The 18,052-nt window shown below is 44.9% G+C and overlaps 1 protein-coding gene across 1 annotated transcript; it reads right to left on the reverse strand.

Annotated features, from left to right (window-relative positions):
* Window positions 1-5,484: 5,484 nt before the first annotated feature.
* LOC124017467 (zinc finger protein 501-like) lies at window positions 5,485-11,437 on the reverse strand. Its single transcript, XM_046332671.1, has 2 exons — window positions 11,241-11,437; window positions 5,485-7,101 (listed from the first exon to the last, which is right to left on the reverse strand). The coding sequence occupies exons 1-2, from the start codon at window positions 11,389-11,391 to the stop codon at window positions 5,972-5,974; spliced, it is 1,281 nt and encodes a 426-aa protein (XP_046188627.1). The 5' UTR covers window positions 11,392-11,437; the 3' UTR covers window positions 5,485-5,971.
* Window positions 11,438-18,052: the final 6,615 nt, after the last annotated feature.

Genomic DNA, 18,052 nt, shown 5'->3' on the forward strand with positions numbered 1-18,052 from the left:
TGGAGGGAGCGAGGGACAGGGACAGAGGGTATAAGGCTGGAGGGAGAGAGAGGAGTGAGGGACAGGGACAGAGGGTATAAGGCTGGAGGGAGAGAGAGGAGCGAGGGACAGGGACAGAGGGTATAAGGCTGGAGGGAGAGAGAGAGGAGCGAGGGACAGGGACAGAGGGTATAAGGCTGGAGGGAGAGAGAGAGGAGCGAGGGACAGGGACAGAGGGTATAAGGCTGGAGGGAGAGAGAGAGGAGCGAGGGACAGGGACAGAGGGTATAAGGCTGGAGGGAGAGAGGAGTGAGGGACAGGGACAGAGGGTATAAGGCTGGAGGGGAGAGAGAGGAGCGAGGGACAGGGACAGAGGGTATAAGGCTGGAGGGAGAGAGAGGAGCGAGGGACAGGGACAGAGGGTATAAGGCTGGAGGGAGAGAGAGGAGCGAGGGACAGGGACAGAGGGTATAAGGCTGGAGGGAGAGAGGGACAGGGACAGAGGGTATAAGGCTGGAGGGAGAGAGAGGAGCGAGGGACAGGGACAGAGGGTATAAGGCTGGAGGGAGAGAGAGGAGCGAGGGACAGGGACAGAGGGTATAAGGCTGGAGGGAGAGAGAGGAGCGAGGGACAGGGACAGAGGGTATAAGGCTGGAGGGAGAGAGAGAGGAGCGAGGGACAGGGACAGAGGGTATAAGGCTGGAGGGGAGAGAGAGGAGCGAGGGACAGGGACAGAGGGTATAAGGCTGGAGGGAGAGAGAGGAGCGAGGGACAGGGACAGAGGGTATAAGGCTGGAGGGAGAGAGAGGAGCGAGGGACAGGGACAGAGGGTATAAGGCTGGAGGGAGAGAGAGGAGCGAGGGACAGGGACAGAGGGTATAAGGCTGGAGGGAGAGAGAGAGGAGTGAGGGACAGGGACAGAGGGTATAAGGCTGGAGGGAGAGAGAGGAGCGAGGGACAGGGACAGAGGGTATAAGGCTGGAGGGAGAGAGAGGAGTGAGGGACAGGGACAGAGGGTATAAGGCTGGAGGGAGAGAGAGGAGCGAGGGACAGGGACAGAGGGTATAAGGCTGGTGGGAGAGAGAGGAGCGAGGGACAGGGACAGGGACAGAGGGTATAAGGCTGGAGGGAGAGAGAGAGGAGCGAGGGACAGGGACAGAGGGTATAAGGCTGGAGGGAGAGAGAGGAGCGAGGGACAGGGACAGAGGGTATAAGGCTGGAGGGAGAGAGAGAGGAGCGAGGGACAGGGACAGAGGGTATAAGGCTGGAGGGAGAGAGAGGAGCGAGGGACAGGGACAGAGGGTATAAGGCTGGTGAGAGAGAGAGGAGCGAGGGACAGGGACAGAGGGTATAAGGCTGGAGGGAGAGAGAGGAGTGAGGGACAGGGACAGAGGGTATAAGGCTGGAGGGAGAGAGAGGAGCGAGGGACAGGGACAGAGGGTATAAGGCTGGAGGGAGAGAGAGGAGTGAGGGACAGGGACAGAGGGTATAAGGCTGGAGGGAGAGAGAGGAGCGAGGGACAGGGACAGAGGGTATAAGGCTGGAGGGAGAGAGAGAGGAGCGAGGGACAGGGACAGAGGGTATAAGGCTGGAGGGAGAGAGAGGAGCGAGGGACAGGGACAGAGGGTATAAGGCTGGTGGGAGAGAGAGGAGTGAGGGACAGGGACAGAGGGTATAAGGCTGTTGGGAGAGAGAGGAGCGAGGGACAGGGACAGAGGGTATAAGGCTGGAGGGAGAGAGAGGAGTGAGGGACAGGGACAGAGGGTATAAGGCTGGAGGGAGAGAGAGGAGCGAGGGACAGGGACAGAGGGTATAAGGCTGGAGGGAGAGAGAGGTGCGAGGGACAGGGACAGAGGGTATAAGGCTGGATGGAGAGAGTGGAGCGAGGGACAGGGACAGAGGGTATAAGGCTGGAGGGAGAGAGAGGAGCGAGGGACAGGGACAAAGGGTATAAGGCTGGAGGGAGAGAGAGGAGCGAGGGACAGTGCCAGAGGGTATAAGGCTGGTGGGAGAGAGAGAGGAGCGAGGGACAGGGACAGAGGGTATAAGGCTGGTGGGGAGAGAGGATCTAGAAATAGAACTTGAGGTTTGCTCACAGCGTTTGTTGACCCACCAGGTTCATGGTTTCTCTAGGCTGTGACTCACTCTGTCTCATTCCCAACCTATGCGACTGCAGACGGGAAGAGGCTGCTTCTAACTGTCAGATGGAAGCCACTCCTCACTAAAAGGCACATGAAAGCCTCACTTGGAGTTTGCCAAACAAATAGCTGTGCAGTGACACTCCCCATCCAACCTGACAGAGGTTGAGAGGATCTGCACAGTAGAATGGGAGAAACTCCCCAAATACAGATGTGCCAACCTTGTAGTGTCATACCAAAGAAGACTCGAGGCTGTAATCTCTGCCAAAGGTGCTTCAACAAAGTACCGAGTAAAGGGTCTGAATACTTATGTAAATGTCATATTTCATTTATTTTTTATAAATGAGCAAAAAAATATACAAAAAATCAGTTTTTTGCTTTGTCATTATGGGGTATTGTGATGTCATTATGGGGTATTGTGATGTCATTATGGTGTATTGTGATGTCATTACGGTGTATTTTGTGTAGATTGATGAGGATTATTAATACTTTTAAAAATCCATTTTAGAATAATTAGTTGATTAATAAGACCCATTTAGAATAGTAACATAATAATATGTGAAAAAATTATATTTATGTATATATATATATATATATTATATTTATTATATTTATGTATATATATATATATATATATATATATATTATATTTATGATATTTCAAGAGGTCTGAATACTTTCCAAACGCACTGGACATAGCATAAATGCTCAGTCTCTAACGGTGCATTTCTGAGCTAAGGTTAACTCAATCATTTAATGCTAAGACATCAATGTTAAGATATTAGAACGTATTCTCTAACGGTGCATCTCTGAGCTAAGGCTAACTCAATCATTTAATGCTAAGACATCAATATTAGCTCCTTGTTCCTCAGCCTTAATAATAGTTGCATAATGGTAAACCTAGACACTTGCATCTTATAGTATTCTGAGTGGTGACGATAGGCTCACAACCTTGGCTATACCCACTGGATTCTATTACGGGCCCTATAGCATTCACATGGTAATGGAGTCAGATTGATGATTGTAGTTAATTATTATTCAACATCATTATTACACTGCAAAATGGAGACCCCTCATCCTCAGTCGATGGGGATTTCCACCAACCTACATAATGGTTGGATCATTTCCACCAACCTACATAATGGTTGGATCATTTCCACCAACCTACATAATGGTTGGATCATTTCCACCAACCTACATAATGGTTGGATCATTTCTACCAACCTACATAATGGTTGGATCATTTCCATCAACCTACATAATGGTTGGATCATTTCCACCAACCTACATAATGGTTGGATCATTTCCACCAATCTACATAATGGTTGGATCATTTCCACCAACCTACATAATGGTTGGATCATTTCCACCAACCTACATAATGGTTGGATCATTTCCACCAACCTACATAATGGTTGCATCATTTCCACCAACCTACATAATGGTTGGATCATTTCCTCCAACCTACATAATGGTTGGATCATTTCCACCAACCTACATAATGGTTGGATCATTTCCACCAACCTACATAATGGTTGGATCATTTCCACCAACCTACATAATGGTTGGATCATTTCCACCAACCTACATAATGGTTGGATCATTCCCACCAACCTACATAATGGTTGGATCATTTCCACCAACCTACATAATGGTTGGATCATTTCCACCAACCTACATAATGGTCGGATCATTCCCACCAACCTACATAATGGTTGGATCATTTCCACCAACCTACATAATGGTTGGATCATTTCCACCAACCTACATAATGGTTGGATCATTTCCACCAACCTACATAATGGTTGGATCATTTCCAAACTAAATGGTGACTCATCCAGTCGATGGGAATGTACTGGATTGGTTGAAAAGTGATAAACATACCATGTACTATTTTTACACAATAATTTAACCTTTATTTAACATTTAGCATTGCAGTTGAGAAGAAATTCTTATTTACAACGTCGGCCTGGGAACCTGGGAACAGATTTTTATCTTGTCAGCTCTGGGATTCGATCCAACCGTTCGGTTACTGGCCCAGCGCTCTAACCACTAGGCTACCTGCTGGTTACTGGCCCAGCGCTCTAACCACTAGGCTACCTGCTGGTTACTGGCCCAGCGCTCTAACCACTAGGCTACCTGCTGGTTACTGGCCCAGCGCTCTAACCACTAGGCTACCTGCTGGTTACTGGCCCAGCGCTCTAACCACTAGGCTACCTGCTCGATCCAACTGTTCGGTTACTGGCCCAACACTCTAACCACTAGGCTACCTGCTCGATCCAACCGTTCGGTTACTGGCCCAGAGCTCTAACCACTAGGCTACCTGCTCGATCCAACCGTTCGGTTACAGGCCCAGCGCTCTAACCACTAGGCTACCTGCTCGATCCAACCGTTCGGTTACTGGCCCAACGCTCTAACCACTAGGCTACCTGCTCGATCCAACCGTTCGGTTACTGGCCTACCGCTCTAACCACTAGGCTACCTGCTGGTTACTGGCCCAACGCTCTAACCACTAGGCTACCTGCTGCCTTATACTGAATTGATAGTTTTTCATACTAAGATAGACCAAGATATGTGTAGCTCTTACGCATATTTGTTAATTTGTTTTGATTGGTCAGCCATTGAGTTAATTTGTTTTGATTGGTCGGTCATTGAGTTAATCTGTTTTGATTGGTCGGTCATTGAGTTAATCTGTTTTGCAATATGTTCAAATCAAATCAAGCTTTATTTATACAGAACATTTCAGACATGGCTTCACAAGAAATAACTAATGGAAAACAATGAAAATAAAAACTAATATGAGGATAAAAAACTAAAGAATAACAATAACTGTAATATTTACTACACAACAACCATAAGGATAAATACTAAAGAAAAGCAATAAAAACTGAAAAGACTAATGATCATTCTAAGGAAATTACATTAATAAAAATAGTAAGAATATAATATATGTAATACCCAACCAGAAATATAATCTAGTTTTATTACATTGTTTCATAAACATTTATACAAATTGTAAGTTGGTTGCAAATGTTACATGAATTGAAAATGTTATGAAATATTCAACATCAAAACCAAATATACACCCCTTTGTTAATAGGTGTTAGCAACAATTCACTTAATAGTGAGGCATGGAATAATAAAACATGTATCTTTTGTCAGGCTGAATGTTTGAAATATGAGGTGATTTGAGTCATGCTTCTTCAGTAGTGGAATAACGACAACTAGCAGAAGAGTCAGCTACATGTTGGAGTGATGCATTTAAATGTAGGGGTCCCAAAACTAAGGGAAATGCAACACTTATTTGTCATCACTCAAATCGATATCACTTGGAAATAAATTGCGCAAAGGGGGTGAGGTTGCACGTCCTGTTAAAACTAACAGATCAAAAACCACAAGGAATCTGGGAATAATATGTACATCACCGGTTAAACAACAATTAGGAACAAACAGCTACATTTTGATGTGTTGCATTTTAATTCAAGTAGGTCACCAATGCGGTAAGTGGAAACGCAACACTTTTTTTGTTAGATAGTAATCTTTCAATTCAGAACCTGAATTTTTCCCCTGATGAGGCTATCAGGCTATATAATATCCATGTTACACTGAAAATAAATAGATCATTAAAATACTCATTATTATTACATTGATATCATATATGTCATATCTACATTATGGCATCATTAGAATACTCCTATTACAATGTTAAAACATTCTACATTGTGACATCATTAGAATACTCCTACTACAATGTTAAAACATTGTACATTGTGACATCATTAGAATTCTCCTACTACAATGTTGAAACATTCTATATTGTGACATCATTTCATTGATATCATAAAACAAATCCTTCATGTATGTACTTTCTGATGTTTAATCAGAGATCTTTTATCAGAGTATCTCTTGTCACATTGTTCACAGCTATGAGATTTCTCGCCTGTGTGTGTTCTCTGGTGTCTTTTTAGAGAATCTGATCTGGAGAAACTCTTACCGCAGTCAGAGCAGTGGTAAGGCTTCTCCCCTGTATGTGTTCTCTGGTGTGATATCAGGTTGTTTGACTGAGTAAAAGTCTTCCCACATTGGTCACAGCTATAACATTTCGCACCTGTATGGATTCTCTCATGTATTTTAAGTGTTACTAAAGAGGTACATCTCTTCCCACAATCAGAGCAGCTGTGATATTTCTCTCTTGTGTGTGTTCTCCGGTGTGCTATCAGGTTGCTTGACTGAGTAAAAGTCTTCCCACATTGATCACAGCTATAAGGTTTCTCTCCCGTGTGTCTTCTCTGGTGTGATTTTAAATGTCCTGACCAAAGAAATCTCCTCCCACAGTCAGAGCAGCAATAAGGTTTCTCTCCTGTATGGATTCTCTGGTGTACTTTTAGTGTATCTGTTCTGGAGAAACTCTTACCACAGTCAGAGCAGTGGTAAGGCTTCTCTCCTGTGTGCGTTCTCTGGTGTGATATCAGGTTGTTTGACTGAGTAAAAGTCTTCCCACATTGGTCACAGCTATAAGGTTTCTCTCCTGTATGTATTCTCTGGTGCGCTTTTAAATGGGCTGACAAAAGAAATCTCCTCCCACAGTCAGAGCAGCTATAAGGTTTCTCTCCTGTATGGATTCTCTGGTGTATTTTAAGGGCAACTAAAGAGGTGCATCTCTTCCCACAATCAGAGCAGCTGTGACATTTCTCCCCAGTGTGTATTCTCAGGTGTACTACCAGTGTTTTTAAGTGAGCAAACCTCTTTCCACATTGATTACAGCGATATGTTCTCTCTCCTGTGTGAATTCTCTGGTGTACTTTTAGTGAATATGATCTTGAGTAACTCTTTCTAAAGTCAGAGCAGTGGTGAGGTTTCTTCCCTGTGGGTCTCCGCTGGTGTTTTTTGAGGTGTTCTGATGTGGAGAGACTCTTCTCTGCCTCGTCAGCTTCATGATGTTGTTGAGGCTCCCCAGAGGATCCACAAGAGTCACGTCTCTCTCCTGGATGAACGACAAAGTCAGACAGATGGTTAAAGAAAGGCCCACAACAGCAGAATTCTTTTAGCTAAAAGGCCCATGTCGTCTGTAATGAAATGATGATTCTAATGAAGTTTAAATGCTTTTAGAAACTTACTTGACAATTATCTTAAAAAGAATATACATGTTTTGTATTATTGTTTCCACAGTAGTATAGTGGATGATTCAGTTCCACATGTGAACTTACAGGGGCAGAAGACTATATACACTTAGTGAACAAAACATTAAGAACACCTGCTCCTTCCATGACAGACTGACCAGGTGAATCCAGGTTAAAGATATGATCCTTATTGATGTCACTTGTTAAATCCACTCCAATCAGTGTAGATGAGGGGAGGAGACAGGTTAACCCCTAGAGTTGATGTCTGCACCCCCCCCTGAAAACGAATTAGCATAATACAACCCCCCCCATAAAATGTGTCGGTTTAAGATGTGGTGAAAGAGCTACAGCAATGGTTGTCAAACAGTGAGACATCTAACAATCGAAAGGCAAACAATTCACACACTGAAATGAGGAAACAATGAATGCGCACTAATTGGGGGAGAGAGAGAGCGATTGTGTCTCTGACCAGCTCACATTAAACGACCCTCAGTGATGGCGTCTGGATAGAGACATGCCTTGAGCATCTTATACCGGATGGACACTACAAAACATCTCCAAGCCTCACATTAAACAACCGTCTTCCCCTCTAGTTAAAGTCTTACCAACGTAGTGGTGGTGAGCACACTGACCATCTGTCACTACTACAAGATTCCTCACTTGGTCGTCAGACGTCTTATTCACTTGGGTCAAGAAGAAAATGGCAGCCGTTTTACAGGGGTGCCTAACCAATTGTGCTATTATGTGTTTTTTTTTCGCATTATTTGTAACTTATTTTGTACATAATGTTCCGTACGGCAGAAAAAGAGCTTGTGGATATCAGGATCAGCGATCGCTCACCTCAGATTTTATTTTTCAACGAGCAGGAAGCACAGGATGTACTTCAGACACCGGACAACATCCCGTCAAGAGAAAGAGAGACGCAGGAGGAAGGATCCGCCACATCTGGCCAACGGGACAATAAATTAGACTACGATCACGAATATCCTCCCAACGGGACATCAAAAACTGTAATATCTTCTGACTACGATCACAAATATCCTCCCAACGGGACATCAAAAACTGTAATATCTTCTGACTACGATCACGAATATCCTCCCAACGGGACATCAAAAACTGTAATATCTTCTGACTACGATCACGAATATCCTCCCAACGGGACATCAAAAACTGTAATATCTTCTGACTACGATCACAAATATCCTCCCAACGGGACATCAAAAACGGTCATATCTTCTGTTTCACCGAATCGTGGCTGATTGACGACATGGAATACAGTACTAAGATTGAATCGTACTGCACCGTGGCAGGGCCTGCGAACTATTACAGACTACAAAGGGAAGCACAGCTGCGAGCTGCCCAGTGACATGAGCCTACCAGATGAGCTAAAATCACTTTCATGCTCGCTTCGAGGCAAGCAACACTGAGACATACATGAGAGCATCAGCTGTTCCGGACGACTGTGTCTTCACGCTCTCCGCAGACAATGTGAGTAAGACCTTTAAACAGGTCGACATTCACAAGACAGTTGGGCCAGACGGTTTACCAGGATGTGTGCTCTGGGCATGTGCTGATCAACTGGCAAGTGTCTTCACTGACATTTTCAGTCTTGAGTCTGTAATACCAACATGCTTCAAGCAGACCACCATAGTTCCTGTGCCCAAGAGCACTAAGGTAACCTGCCTAAATGACTACAGACCCGTAGCACTCACGTCCGTAGCCATGAAGTGTTTTGAAAGGCTGGTAATGGCTCACATCAACACCATTATCCCAGAAACCCTAGACCAACACCAATTTGCATACCACCCCAACAGATCCACGATGATGCATTCTCTATTGCACTCCACACTGCCCTTTCCCACCTGGACAAAAGGAACACCTATGTGAGAATGCTATTCATTGACTACAGCTCAGCATTCAACACCATTGTGCCCTCAAAGCTCATCACTAAGCTTAGGATCCTGGGACTAAACACCTCCCTCTGCAACTGGATCCTGGACTTCCTGACGGGCCACTCCCATGTGGTGAGGGTAGGTAGCAACACATCTGCCACGTTGATCCTCAACACTGGAGTCCCTCAGGGGTGCGTACTCAGCCCTCTCCTGTACTCCCTATTCACCCACGACTGCATGGCCAGGCACGACTCGAACACAATCATTAAGTTTGTGCCAGAATAACAACATATCCCTCAGTGTAATCAAGACAAAGGAGATTGTGGACTACATGAAAAGGAGTACCGAGGACGCCCCCATTGTCATCGACGGGGCTCTAGTGGAGCAGGTTGAGAGCTTCAAGTTCCTTGGTGTCCACATCACCAACAAACTAACATGGTCAAAACACATCAAGACAGTCGCGAGGAGGGCACAACAAAACCTATTCCCCTCAGGAGACTGATAATATTTGGCATGGGTCCTCAGATCCTCAAAAGGTTCTACAGCTGCACCATCGAGAGCATCCTGACTGGTTGCATCACTGCCTGGTATGGCAACTGCTCGGCCTCCGACTGCAGAGGGTAGTGCGTACGCCCCAGTACATCACTGGGGCTAAGCTGCCTGCCATCCACGACCTCTACAGCAGGCGGTGTCAGAGGAAGACCCTAAAAATGGTTGAAGACCCCAGCCACAGACTGTTCTCTCTACCAAGGCATGGCAAGCGGTACCGGAGTGCCAAGTCTAGGACAAAGGCTTCTCAACAGTTTTTACCCCCATGCCATCAGTCTCCTGAACAGGTAATCAAATGGCTACCCGGACTATTTGCATTGTGACCCGCCACCCCTCCCCCAACCCCTCTTTTACGGCGCTGCTACTCTCTGTTTATTGTCTATGCATAGTCACTTTAACTATACATTCATGTACATATTACCTCAATTAGCATGACTAGCCGGTGCCCCCGCACATTGACTCTGTACTAGTACCACCCTCACAACTGTTATTTTCACTGTCATTGAACTGTTTTTTTAAATTTATTTCTTTACTTGTCTATTTTTTTTTACTTAAGAATTGGTAAATATTTCTTCTTGAACTGCACTGTTGGTTAGGGTCTGTAAGTAAGCATTTCACTGTAAGGTGAACGTGACAAATAAACTTTGATTTGATTTACAACCACGCTGCCTCCCTAAAACAAGGACGTGACTATGTAATTACACAATGACGTGACGATGTAATTACACAATGACGTGACGATGTAATTACACAATGACGTGACGGTGTAATTACACAATGACGTGACGGTGTAATTACACAATGACGTGACGATGTAATTAGATCGTTAACGGAGCTAGAACGAGCTGTGTCTGAAAGCAGAAGCATAAACCTTTTCAGTCAGATATTCACCCTCACAACTACAGAGTTGAAATATCCACCAAACACTTTGAATTGAATAACATTGTAGATTATTCAACTGTATTTCCCCCATCAGAAACCAAAACATAAGCTTGTTAAAGGCCATTGTTCATGAACAAACACTGTATAGCCTCAAAATCTGGTTAAAACTATCATTATGACCTTATGGATGGCCAGTCCTCAGGGGAGGCCCTGAGCTGAACTCAAACCTGGGTCCAGCGGCTGTCAAGTCAACACCTTTTAACTGTTACGCCAAGATGTCTGAACTCTTGACGAGGTCGCTAGGTGTTGGGTTAAGGTTTCTACAATATCGTTCTCTATGAATTTGAGAGTGGTAACACTTCTCCTTCCCCATCCCTCAGCTGTTAACCAAGTCTCTGGGCAGCCATTTTGTTGCGGTTTAAATCCTAGTTTGCCCCATTTAAAAAAAAAACACATCAATCAACCAATATGCAGTTTAAACAATAACAAAGCTGTAATTTTTCTGATGTGGTACAACAGTTGAACTAAGCTCTTGAGGCATGTGTTATATTCTTCAAGAATCAATGCCTATAAATAAATAATTTAAAAGTCCAAAAATGGATGTAGCAATGTCACTTTAACACCAAACATCAGTTCAACAACTGCAGAGTTTGTGCCTCTGTTTTTAAGACGGTACTTACTAGTGTTAATCGGGGAAGGGTTTTTCAAACACATTTTACGGTTGAGTTCATCGTTAAAACCATTGGATGCCTTAAGATGACTTTGGGAAACCGGGCCCAGATATCCAGTTTCCTCGTCTTCTTCCTCCTCCTTTTTCGATGTGACAGTCATCTCCCCATCCTCCTCTTTCTCTCCCTCCTCTTCTTTTACTGTAACATCCTCCTCCTCTTTCACTCTGAACACATCTTCCTCTTCTTTCACTGAAACGTCTTTCTCTTCTTTCACGGTAACAGCCTCAATCTCTACTTGTTTTTGTATTGTAACAGCCTCCTCTTCCTCCTCCTCTTTCACGACAATGTTCAGCCCCAGAGCTTCTTTCTCCGTCCAGCAGATCTCCTCTTCTTTAACAGGAGGAGAGCAGCTTAGTGAACTCATGGTCAGAGATGTTAGCTAGCTAGGCTAATGCTAACTTAACAAGGAGCTAGCTGAATAATAACAACACCGTAAATATGAAATTAAATGGGATAACTAACTAAACGACAGAAGTTGATTTAAACACAGTGGCTAATATACATGAAAGCGTCTACAGAGCTTTATTGGTTCGTCTATTTTGTCTATCAAGCTACCGAGGTGTCTGACTAACTGTTGCTGCTGTTGAAAGAAGAGTTCCGTCCACTACATTATACGTCACACCAGCAGCATCGCCTTAAAGTCGCAGACCGCCATATGGTGACTGGAGTGGGCAAGATATCACAGTACAAAATTGTTATGACTATAACTTTTGTTGTCACCTTCAATTCTTGCACATTTTCTCATGAAAAGTACATTTTAACACTCTGTCTGTCTGCTCAGTCAAATTTGCCAAACTCGTAAACTTGGAACCAATCAGAAGTCCAGTACAGACCCCCTGTGATCGAGGCAACCAATGACCTGCTTTTATCTACGATGTAACTATGAAACACAAATGGACATTTACAGTAGCGTTTCAGCAGGATGTTGTATTTATACCTTATGTAGATTATACGTCACAGTAGAAATATCGCCATCTTCAGTAGGAAAGATTTTGTTTCTCTTTGGTCCATTCAACAACAGAGCGATACGATCCTTGTTTCAGCAGGATGTTGTATCCATACCTTATGTCATTCCTTATTGGAATGGATTTATTGTTAATATCTGTTGGGAAAAAGTTTGGATGTTGCCACACACATACCTACTTGTTAACAAAATTAAGGAAGTTTCCTTTAAAATTATTCACAAATATTATCCTGCCAACCACTATATGAAGAAGTTTAAGGAAAACATCAACTCAAATTGCTCCTTTTGTAATGACCACCCAGAAACAGTTGTGCATCTTTTTTGGCATTGTATGCATGTAAGAAAACTGTGGCAAGACATCAGTAGATTTATAATTGAACACATTTATGAAGATTTTACATTATTGTTGAGAGATGTACTGTTTGGATTCTTTACATACAATAGAAATAAACTGAATCATTTTTATGTAATTAATTTCATTATTCTTTTGGCCAAATTTCATATACACAAATGTAAATTTACAAACAGAAAACCACATTTTCGTACCCTACAAAAATAAATTGAACTGTATTTTAATAAGACGGTTAAATGCTCTACTAACAAAAAAGCTGTTAGAATTGTAAGTATATGCATGTCCCTTAAGGTCCTTGTGTAATTGTAATGTGATATTGTACCCCCTAGCCCCGCCCCCAGCCCCGCCTCTAGCTCGATTGTCTATTGTCTGTAATCTATGCATGCCTGTGTTCCCTCATGTACTTTATATATTGTTTTGTTATTAATAAAAAAAAAACATAAATACATTTTTAAAAATACATTTACAGTAGCTGGCTAGGCTATTCAAACTGTAACATTGGCTAGCTTTACAATACATTGGATAAATGGTCCATGGAGTTACCTCTTCATACTATCAAGATAATTCTTATTGCAGCTGAATATTTTCAGTGCACTCTAAACAATATTACTATCTAATTTCAGCCTTAAATACATTTATTAATAAAATAATAAATAAATACATAAAAAAAATACATTTACAGTAGCAGGCTAGGCTATTCAAACTGTAACATTGGCTAGCTTTACAATACATTGGATAAATGGTCCATGGAGTTACCTCTTGTTAAATACTGGAGAGTCGCGACCACATCACGGGCGCTGGACAGAGTGGATTTCAGTTGTAACAAAAGGCAGTTTTAATGAGTTAAAAGATATCTTGTCCTGCAGTTTTACGTGCACGGATCTAGTTCATATAACCCGATAAGGAGTCAGGTGAAAAAGAGAACTTATACAAAGGTTACATTCATTTTTATACATAGAATAAGGTAGGTAGAGTCTTGTCGTGATGCCTTCTGAATGGTCCCGTAGGGTTGGAGGCGGACCCGCTCTAGCCAGAGTAGAAGCCCCCATTGGTGCACAGCAGTCTTCTGTTCTGGGCACCCGACCAGTAGAAGAGGAGAAGACTGTTTATTCTAGGAGATGTTTTGTGTCAGGGGTTCGTGAGGTAGAGGGGCAGTTTACTATGGCTGGGTGTATGTGTTCTTGCGATGGAATGTCTTTGTTTCCTGGGGTCGGGAGGCAAACAAAGCTGACGGGATAGTGTTAGGGGGGTAGTTTTATTGCTGGCTGTGTGCTAGTTCCTGTTTTAACAGGGGTAGGTAGATGACTTGAGTCAGGCGGTTTGGCTTGGCGCTGTATAATATATGAACTATGTATATGAATGTTTACATATATTTATATAACACTCTTCATACTATCAATATAATTCTTATTGCAGCTGAATATTTTCAGTGCACTCTATAAAAAATATGTATCTTATTTCAGTATTTGGAGGCTAGATATATCTGTTTCTCTTCATCAGACAGGTGGCGATGTGCGACTTTAAGGCGATGCCGCTGATGTGACGTATAATCTAGTGGACGGCAGCAACAGTCAGTCAGACACCTCCGTAGCTTGCTAGACAAAATAGACGAACCAGTAAAGCTCTTTAGACGTTTTGTTGTATATTAGCCACTGTGTTTTAAACCCCATTCTGTCGTCTAGTTAGTTATCCCATTTCATTTCATATTTTTACATCATCACATCATTGTTACATCATAAACGTTTATAAGTGGCGGAATGACGCTTTATTGTTTAAACTGCAGATTGGTTGATTTGATTGTGGCTTTTAAAAGGGACAACTCGGATTTAAACAGCAACAAAATGGCTGCCCAGAGACTTGGTAAACAGCTGAGAGATTGGGGCTGGAGAAATGTTACCACTCTTAAATTCATAGAGAAAGCTATTGTTAGCAACCTTAACCCAACACCTAGCAACCTCATCAAGAAGTTCAGACATCTTGGCAAAACAGTTATAAGGTGTTGGCTTGACAGTCGCTGGACTCAGGTTTGAGTTCAGCTCAATTTCGCTCTGAATTCACTACACTATGAATACAAGGACTGGCCGTCTAAAGGTCAAAATGATAGTTTTAACCAGATTGAGGCTATACAGTGTTAATTTACCAATAGTGGTGTTATACGAGCTTATGTTTTGGTTTCTGATGGGGGAAATACAGTTGAATCATTTGAGTCATTTCTAAGTTATATTCTTCAAGAATCAATGGCTATTATGATGTCATAATGATATGATGTCTGACCCCATTTAGTCGATTGTTGTTTTTTACATTCCATGACCCCAACGTCTTAAACTCTTCCCCTGTAGACGTCACCTCCCTTTACATTCTATGACCCCCAACGTCTTATACTCTTCCCCTGTAGACGTCACCTCCCTTTACATTCTATGACCCCCAACGTCTTAAACTCTTCCCCTGTAGACGTCACCTCCCTTTACATTCTATGACCCCCAACGTCTTATACTCTTCCCCTGTAGACGTCACCTCCCTTTACATTCTATGACCCCCAACGTCTTATACTCTTCCCCTGTAGACGTCACCTCCCTTTACATTCTATGACCCCCAACGTCTTTCCCCGGTGGAATGTCCTCTGGGCCCCGGTCTCTAAATTAGCATACACACCGTTTGTTTAGCGAACCATCTTCTGGGCCCTGGTCTCTGATCCTAGGCAATTTCCTCTTATCTGATTGGGTCATGGATTCTAAATTACATAAACACCGTTTGTTTAGCGAACCATCTTCTGGGCCCTGGTCTCTGATCCTAGGCAATTTCCTCTTATCTGATTGGGTCATGGTTTCTAAATTAGCATACACACCGTTTTCATGGCCTAAACTCCCATTAATAGTCACAGTAATCATTCACTAAACAGGATAACAAAACAAACTACAGGTTAACTTGACACACGGAAACATTTAACAGATTAACATCAGTTACATAATAAACTACAGTTTAACTTGACACAACGGAAACATTTAACAGATTAATATCAGTTACATAATAAACTACAGTTTAACTTGACACGCGGAAACATTTAACAGATTAACATCAGTTACATAATAAACTACAGTTTAACTTGACACGCTGAAACATTTAACAGATTAATATCAGTTACACAATATAAAATAACATCTCCTATTTCCTTTTGTAGAAGAATGTTATGTGTTACCCCTAAATGTGTGTGACATCGTCCTCATCGATTCTTCCACGTCTCTTTATCTTCAGGGGGAGACGAAAGGCCCTGATAGACTGCCGGGCTACCAGCATGTCTGTCGGCTTGCCAGGGCCTTGGTGGGGGTGAGGAACCGTCAGGGGCTGTCGGACCACAGGGTAGACGGTCTGGTGGCGCCATCTACCCTGCCCGGCACCAGGAGAGGATCGTTCAGGGGCTGTCGGACCACAGGGTAGACGGTCTGGTGGCGCCATCTACCCTGCCCGGCACCAGGAGAGGATCGTTCAGGGGCTGTCGGACCACAGGGTAGACGGTCTGGTGGCGCCATCTACCCTGCCCGGCACCAGGAGAGGATCGTTCAGGGGCTGTCGGACCACAGGGTAGACGGTCTGGTGGCGCCATCTACCCTGCCCGGCACCAGGAGAGGATCGTTCAGGGGCTGTCGGACCACAGGGTAGACGGTCTGGTGGCGCCATCTACCCTGCCCGGCACCAGGAGAGGTTCGTTCAGGGGCTGTCGGACCACAGGGTAGACGGTCTGGTGGCGCCATCTACCCTGCCCGGCACCAGGAGAGGATCGTTCAGGGGCTGTCGGACCACAGGGTAGACGGTCTGGTGGCGCCATCTACCCTGCCCGGCACCAGGAGAGGATCGTTCAGGGGCTGTCGGACCACAGGGTAGACGGTCTGGTGGCGCCATCTACCCTGCCCGGCACCAGGAGAGGATCGTTCAGGGGCTGTCGGACCACAGGGTAGACGGTCTGGTGGCGCCATCTACCCTGCCCGGCACCAGGAGAGGATCGTTCAGGGGCGGTTCAAGGCAACGAAGGAGAAGTCGTCCATTGAGGAATAGACTCCAACGGTATGTTGTTCATGTCCTCACTATTATATTGCCTCTACATTAAATGCATATGAATTTCAGGCGATGGTTATCATTATTTTTTTAATGTTCTCTAATTATTTATCTCCTTTGTTTCAGTTCCCATCTCGGTCTCAACTCGGGCCCTGCAAATTGGCCGGGCACCGGACGTTTGGTGGAGACCAATTTGCAGTCAGCTCTGTCCCAGCGCCACGCAGTCTGCCGGCGTCAAGAAGAGCAGGTGGGCGCTCATTCTGGCAGACTACGTGGCCATCAGGAGGCAGTGCTGAACAGCCCGAGGTTGATGGCCCAGACCAACCTTCAGCTCTTTGAGCTGAATCACAGGACCATCAGTCAGTGGTAAGACGTTATGGAAGACTTGTTACACAAAAGCCTTGTGACTAAATGACAATCTGAGTGACAGCTTTGTGTTTGGTTTCTTTCCCTGTTTCAGGTACTCTTGGCGTCAGAGGGAGAGGATGGTGCTGCACCAGGGATTGGGGCTCGCTCCTGCACCCAGCGTCACCGCCCAGCCCCTCCTTGCAGCCAAGCCCCCTCCCTGCAGCCAGGCCCCGCCCCTACCTGCAGCCCAGCCCCTCCTCCACTACCAGCGCCACTACCAACTACCAGCCCACCTGGAGCAACAATCCCCCGCACTTCCCGGCCCCTCCCAAACCCTGCAAGCCCAAGGACCACAGACGGGCTCCTCTTTACCGCCTCCGGTGCCAAGGACAACGGCTTGGAGGAGGAAGAGGATGGCGAAGGGACAAATAGGAGGGGACATCTGGGAAAAGAAGGCAACGCGAGCAGTACGTCTTCTCCAAATGTGGGTTGCCGAAGCGGCGGGAGACGGGGCACAGGGGTTCTGCTCTGTTACTGCAGGGGGGTAAGACCGTGGCCCAGTGGCTGGAGGAAATGAATCACACTAAGGGGAGAGGTGAAGGACGCTAAGGGGAGAAGTGAAAGACGCTAAGGGGAGAGGTGAAGGACGCTAAGGGGAGAGGTGAAGGACGCTAAGGGGAGAGGTGAAGGACGCTAGGGGAGGGGAGAGGTGAAGGACACTAAGGGGAGAGGTGAAGGACACGCTAAGGGGAGAGGTGAAGGACGCTAAGGGGAGAGGTGATGGACGCTAAGGGGAGAAGTGATGGACGCTAAGGGGAGAAGTGATGGACGCTAAGGGGAGAAGTGAAGGACGCTAAGGGGAGAAGTGAAGGACGCTAAGGGGAGAAGTGAAGGACGCTAAGGGGAGAAGTGAAGGACGCTAAGGGAGAGGTGAAGACGCTAAGGGGAGAGGTGAAGGACGCTAAGGGGAGAGGTGAAGGACGCTAAGGGGAGAGGTGAAGGACGCTAAGGGGGAGAGGTGAAGGACGCTAAGGGAGAGGTGAAGGA

The sequence above is a fragment of the Oncorhynchus gorbuscha genome, unplaced genomic scaffold, assembly GCF_021184085.1.
Source record: "Oncorhynchus gorbuscha isolate QuinsamMale2020 ecotype Even-year unplaced genomic scaffold, OgorEven_v1.0 Un_scaffold_2166, whole genome shotgun sequence".
NCBI lineage: Eukaryota > Metazoa > Chordata > Actinopteri > Salmoniformes > Salmonidae > Oncorhynchus > Oncorhynchus gorbuscha.